General features: G+C 33.8%; 1 protein-coding gene across 1 annotated transcript; it reads right to left on the reverse strand.

The window, feature by feature from the left end:
• Positions 1-305: 305 nt before the first annotated feature.
• LOC110199675 (olfactory receptor 10AG1-like) lies at positions 306-1,109 on the reverse strand. The gene has a single exon (XM_078148321.1). It carries the CDS (start codon positions 1,107-1,109, stop codon positions 306-308), a length of 804 nt encoding a protein of 267 aa, XP_078004447.1.
• Positions 1,110-7,295: the final 6,186 nt, after the last annotated feature.

A 7,295-nucleotide genomic window follows, 5' to 3' on the forward strand; every position in this document is an offset into this window, starting at 1 on the left:
CTAGCTATACCATCTAAACTATTTCTTAAATAGTTATAAACAAGTTTGAAGTCAAATTTATAATGTGAAGAGATATCCAAAAGTCTTAAGATTACTAGGAAAGGAAAGGTTTCAGAGTCAGGTCATATCTGAAGGAACTTTGGGGCTTAAGTAAGCCCAGTTCAGCTATTTTCTCTATGATCCTGGTTATTTACATAGTAATTTCTTTAATGCAAACATAATATCTTTGTTGCGCAGACTGTATATGATGGGGTTAAATATTGGGGTTACAGTAGTATAGATGATGGAGAACACTTTGTCTAGTCCTACTGAGTGGCTAGAACTGGGTCGCAATATGTAATGATACCACTCCCCAAGTATAGGAGCACAACGATTAGGTGAGAGGAACAAGTGGAAAAGGCTTTAGATCTCCCTTTAGTTCCTGGAACCTTCAGGATAGTTGTTATGATCTTCACATATGAGCACATTATCAACAGAAATGGGAGCACACCAACTATCAAGACAATAACATAAAAAGAGAATTCCTTCACAGAGGTGTCCCCACAGGCCAACTTCAGTAAAGGGCGAATGTCACAAAAAATGTGATCAAGTTTTTTGGAACCACAGAAAGGCAAAGAGAAAATCAAGTATGTCAGCAATATATGGAACGGGATCCCACTGACCCAAGAGCCAGCCACCAGACAGAGGCACTCTTTGTGGTTCATGATGAGAGGATAATTCAGAGGCTTACAAATGGCAACATAGCGATCATAGGCCATTACTGTCAGGAGGAAGTTTTCCGTGATTGCCATAACAAAGAAAGCACAAAATTGTGCTGCACAGCCTATAAAAGAGATATTTACATTCTGGGTACATAGATTAACCAGAATCCTCGGAAGAATGACTGAAGTATAACAGATTTCCAAAAAGGAAAAATTCCTCAGGAAAAAATACATAGGGGTTTGGAGCACAGGCTCAACCTTAATTATTACAATGATAAGTCCATTTCCTATCAGGATACCAGTGTAGATGATCAAGAAAAGTCCAAACAGAAAGCCTTGAAGGTTGGGAAGGTCAGAAAATCCCAGGAGCATGAATTCCACTATGAGAGAGATATTTCCTTCTGCCATTTGTTCTGAGTATCAAATATCTGGAAATTGTAAATTCATATGGGCAAAGCATCTTCTCTCTCTCTGGGCTTCAGGATTTGCTATGAAAGAAAAAAGATTGCAATAGATCATTTATGAGTTTTCTTTTTACCCTGCTTAATAGTATTTTATCCTTTCCAATTACATGTAAAGATAGTTTTCAACATTGACTTTTATGAGATTTTGAGTTCCAAATGTTTTTTTCTCCTTCCTGCCTTTCCTCCCTCCCCAAAGTGGCAAGCAATTTGATATAGGCTATACATGTACAATCATATTAAACATATTTCCACATTACTCATGTCATGAAATAAGAATTAGAATAAAAGGGAAGAAAAAAAAACATGATGAAGAAAAAAAAAGAGAGAGAGAAAATAGTAAGCTTCAATCTGCATTCAGACTCCATAGTTCTTTCCCTGGATATGGATAGTATTTTCCATCAAGCATCTTTTGGAATTGTCTCAGATAATTGTATTGCTGAGAAGACCTAAGTCTATCATAGTTGATCATTGAATAATGTTGCTATTACTGTGTACAATGTTCTCCTGTTTCTATTCATTTCACTCAGAGTCATGTAAGTCTTTCCAGGTTTTTTTTTTTTTTGGAAATCTATCTGCTCATCATTTTTTTTTTTTTGCAGGAAAATGGTATTCCATTGTATGCATATACCACAACTTGTTCAGCCAATTCCCAATTGATGGTCAACCCCTCAACTTCCAATTTTTTGCCACCACCAAAAGAGCTGCTATAAATATTTTTGTAAATGTGAGTCCTTTTCCCATTTTTATGATTATTTTGGGATCCAGCCCTAGAAGTGATTTTACTGGATCAAATGTTATGCGTAGTTTTATAATCATTTGGACATAGTTCCAAATTGCTTTCCAGAATTGTTGGATCAGTTCACAACCCCACCAATGGTTCATTAGGATTCCAATTTTCCCACATTTTCTCCAACATTTATCATTTCCCTGTTTTGTCATGTTGGCCAATCTGATAGGTGTGATGTGGTACCTCAGAGTTGTTTTGATTTGCATTTCTCTAATTAATAGTGGTTTAGAGCATTTTTTCTTATGATTATATATGGATTTAATTTCCTTATCTGAGAACTATCTGTTCATATCCTTTGACCATTTATCAATTGGGGAATGACTTCTATTATTATAAATTTGACTCAGTTCTCTATATATTTGAGAAATGAGGACTTTATCAGGCATACTGTCTGTAAAAAGCTGTTTCCCAGCTTTCTGTTTTCCTTTGAATCTTGGTTGCATTTAGTAATATTCTTTATCTCTTCTTTTGTCATAAATTCTTCCCTCTTTATAGATCTACCAGGTAATCTATTCCTTCCACTCCTAATTTGCTTACAGTATAACCATTTATGTGTAAACCATGTACCCATTTTGACATTATCTTGGTAAATGGTGTAAAATGTTGGTTTATTCCTAGTTTCTGCCATCCTATTTTCCAATTTTCCCAGCAGTTTGTCAAATAGTGACTTCTTATCCCAGAAGCTGGAGTCGTTAGGTTTATCAAACATAGATTATTATAGTCATTGACTACTGTGTCTTATTTACCTAACCCATTCCACTGATCCATCACTCTATTTCTTATCCAGCACCAAATAGTTTTGAAGATTGCTGCTTTATAATACAGTTTTAGATCGAGTATGGCTAGGTCACCTTCCCTTGCAATTCTTTTCATTAATTCCCTTCATATTCTTGACCTTCTGTTCTTGTAGATTAATTTTATTATTTTTCTAGATCTATAATTTTTAATAGTTTGGTATGATACTAAGTAAATTAATTTATGTGGAATTATCCTTTTTTATTATATTAGCTCAGCCTACCCATGAGCAACTGATATTTTCCAGTTATTTAGATCTGACTTTATTTGTGTGAAAAGTGTTATGCATTGTGTCCATATTGTTCCTGAGTTTGTCTTGGCAGTACTCCCATATATTTTATACTGTCTACAATTATTTTAATGAAATTTCTCTGTCTCTTGCTTCTGGATTTTGTTCATAATTTATAGAAATGTCAATGATTTATGAAGATTTATTTTATATCTTGCGACTGCTAAAGTTCTTAATTATTTCAAGCAGTCTTTTTTAAGTTCGTTCTCTAGGATTCTCTAAGTATATCATTTGCACAGAATGACAGTTTTGTTTCCTCATTGCCTGTTCTAATTCCTTCAATTTCTTTTTCTTCTTATGCTAAAGCTAACATTTCTAGTACAATATTGAATAACAGCGGTGATGATGGCATCCTTGTTTCTACCTGATGTTATTGGAAATGCTTCTAGCTTATCCCCATTACATATAATGCTTGCTGATGGTTTTAGATGGATGGTACTTATGATTTTAAGGAAAATTCCATTGATTCCTATGCTCCTTAGTCTTTTTAGTAGGAATGGGTGCCATATTTTGTCAAAAGCTTATTCTCATTTATGATTTTTCTTACAGCTCTAATTTTCATTGTTCCATTTACCAAGATATCTTCTAATTCTAACATTCCATTTTCTCTGAACTAAGGCCTTTTTTTTAATTTAATAAGCAGCGTGCATGTTCTAAGCCTCTTTATATCTTCTAATATTCTTAAAGTGTGTCCTAAAGTTTCTTCCAATTCAAATATTCTAGATTTGTGTGATTTTAGGATATCTGCATTAAAATTTAGAACTAAAGGAAAATAAATTTTCCCAAACTTTAACAAATACAAATTGATATTTATTCATCATTTGAAATGTATGTTTTCATAATAGGATTACAGCCTTCCGAAAAGGATGGAAATTTAAAGCTGCCTATTATAACTCCTTTGTTTTATAGATATGTAGATTAAGGGTTAATTCAGATATGGGTTCTTCATGATCACAGAGAATCAAGTGGCAAAGATAGGATTTAAACTTGCATCCATTAACCAAAAGTCTGGGCTCCATTCAATATAGCACACTGCCCCCAATATCAATAAATGCTAATAAGAGTAGAAAGAGGGTATGAAGAGGATGATAACAGATCCTTATCGAGTGTAACTTTTTATGTCATGATCTTTTCTGCCTATCTGACTTCACATTTGCTATACTCTTCAAATTTGAATTTTTTTCCCAATCCTGGTTTACTTATCAGGGGCCCATAATCTGTAACACACATATAAGGACTTACCTTTTTATCCTTCATTTTCTTTTTATATATGCATTTACCTTATATCTTCATTTAAATTGAGGGTGGAAATTATTTCTGCTATCAATTTATCTGCCTTGCATTGTGTCCTGAACATGGTAGGCACCAATTGCATGCTTAATAGTGCATGGGTTGGTTGATTTGACAAGATTATTTATGAAATGCTAATAACATTCCTATGCATGATGACACCCTATATTAATTGGTGCAGAAAATCCAGTATCAGATATTCATTTATTGGGGGGAAAGAAATACACTCTTTTAATGAGCATTAGGAAAAGAATCACTATTCAGACATCATCTGAAAGTAATATTTTAGTATAAACTCATCATCATTTCCAGCATGATAAAACTAACTGAAGTTCACTGAGATATTTCGAGATGAACGACATGACCCTCCTTTATGAGGAATAATGGCAACTAGTTCCAGAATTCTTTCTTTAGCCACAAGGATCAGTTAGTTTCCCCAGATGTTGTAATAGGCAAGTAAGATAATCTAGATGAAAGCCCATGGACTGATAAATTACATATACAAAATAATAAGATTATTTATTATACTACCACTGTTGGAGTTAATTTACCATTAACAGAAAGTTTTCTTCTATTCTCAAAGATCAAGGGCATCAGAGACCATTGTAGAGGGTGTTCATCTGTTCCTATTCAGGTTAGATCCCTATAGTGAAAGGAATGCCATGTGAATGTACTAGCTCACCCACTTAAAACTTTGTGTAACTTTGAGCAGATCATTTAACTTCTTCAGACTTCAGTTTCCTTCTCCGTAAAGTGAATTGGTGGACTAGATATATCAAAGGGTGAATTGAATGCTAAATCAATAATCTGCTGCTGTTAGGATTTTATTTTCAAAGAGGAGTAGCTCACAAAATATTTTTCCAGTCAATTCAAGCTGGAAGGAATATTTTACATTAATCCTTTTTAGATTCTTTAGTTTAGCACAGATTTACTTGGAACTCTTCAGTTTAGGAGTTTAAGGTTGTGACTTCTTTTTGTGTGTGTGTGTGTGTGTATGGCCTTACCATTTAGACATCTCACAGCAGAGTGGAGTTGGGGGGAATCTATTACCAGATGCACAAGAAATAACTCTAAGTAAAATTATGATGTCAATCTATAATTTTCTCAATGAAGAAGTTCTGAATTTATGGGGCGGATAGGTGGTGCAGTGGATAGAACAATGGCCCTGAAGTCAGAAGGACCTGAGTTCAAATCTGGCTTCAGACCAAATACTTGACATTGAACTAGCTGTGTGACCCTGGGCAAGTCACTTAACACCAATTGCCTAAAAACAAACAAAGAAACAAACAAAAAAAGAAGTTCTGAGTCTAAAGGCAAAAATGTTCATTTGTTAATGTAAGTGATGAGTCCTAATTAGTTGAGATTTATTTTTTTAATGACACTTTCCTTCAATCTCAAGACTTGTTAAAGCTTTTTCCAATTACTTCTGTGATCAAACAAGGACCCCCCACACACTTGACGTTTAAAGAGCTTTTCAACATGACTTCAACCTTCTTTTCAAGCTTTGTAACACAATATTCCCTTACACACAAATTACGGTCAATCCAAACTAGGCATCTTATTGTTTTTAATGTTTGGTAGAAACCTCCTTTTCCCATGCCTTTGGGATAGATGTTTAATACTGCTTGAATGAACTCCCCTTCACAACTACCTCTTAGATGCTATAGCTTTCTTTCAAGGGTCTTCTCAAGCCTTGCTTTCAAATGAACTTTGTCCTGATTCCTATAGCTGCAGGGCTTCTTTTCCTCTCCCAGAAAGACCTTGTTTCTAATTATAATTATTTGACATAAGTATATATGGTAGCTAGCATTTCTATTGTGCTTTAAAGTTTTCAAAAGAATTTTAAAGTATTATTTCATTTTGTGGTCAAAAGATCCCTGAGAAGTAAATACTATTTCTATTTGTTTTTAAAATGAGAAAACCAAGGCTGACAGGCAGAGAGAAGTTATAATTGACTTGCTTAGGATTACAGAGCTAATCAATAATAGTGCTTGAACTGAAGTCTTTCTTATGCTAGTACAGCATTCTATTCCTCATATATGTACATTTTTTTCCCCAAGCAAAAGATAGTAAGAGACTTAAGGACAATGCAGGTTTCATTTTTGTCTTTCAACCTTAATAACAATCACATAGTAGTGGTTTATTTAATCCTTGATGATTAAAAAAGAATTATTGTTTTTTTTTAATCTGCATCCCTCATTATGTAAACTTTTTTCTTATGGTATATTAATCATGACTGATCATTTTTGTGCATATTAATTACATCATTCTATCTATTATTTTATGCTTTTCAGAAAGAAATACCTGGGCATGATTTTGTTGGAGTTAATCATGATTCATATCTGAAAAGTATGAGTCCCACTTGAACAAGGATGTTGTTTCTTTCAGTTCAGTGGAGTACTCACATAACTATATATAAAAGTTTAAATTCTTTGTATAAATCTCCATCCCCCACAATTTGAAAGGACTTAGAGAAATCATTTAATTCTAAAATGTTCTTAAGAAAACCGAGACAGTAAAATAACTTTAGCAAAACTTTCTTGGAGAGGGTTAAATCCAGCTCATATGTGTGTATATATATATATATACACACACACACACACACACATATATATATACATATATATACACACACACACATATATATACACACATATATATACATATATGTGTGTGTGAGAGTATGTGTATACATATATATGCATATATGTATATATATACACATGTATATGCATGTATGAACATATGAGTATATATTTATGTATGCATCATTGCAGAAGAGGGAATGTGGTAGGGGATAGAGGATTGACCTTGCAGTCAGGGTAACCTGGCTGCAAATATTATCTCTCACACAAGTACAGGCTGTGTGACATTTGGACCTTTGGGTTTGCTCTGTCTATAGGTTTTAGAGAGATTGTGTATCTGCATTGTTAGGGGGAATTTCCACACCTTGAATCTTTCTAGAGAAG

The sequence above is a fragment of the Phascolarctos cinereus genome, unplaced genomic scaffold (assembly GCF_003287225.1).
Source record: "Phascolarctos cinereus isolate Bilbo 61053 unplaced genomic scaffold, phaCin_HiC Scaffold_9;HRSCAF=440, whole genome shotgun sequence".
NCBI classification, from domain to species: domain Eukaryota; kingdom Metazoa; phylum Chordata; class Mammalia; order Diprotodontia; family Phascolarctidae; genus Phascolarctos; species Phascolarctos cinereus.

Bases quoted from the DNA above. Each gene is read 5' to 3' on its own strand.
- LOC110199675 (XM_078148321.1), bottom strand. From the start codon at position 1,109: ATGGCAGAAGGAAATATCTCTCTCATAGTGGAATTCATGCTCCTGGGA.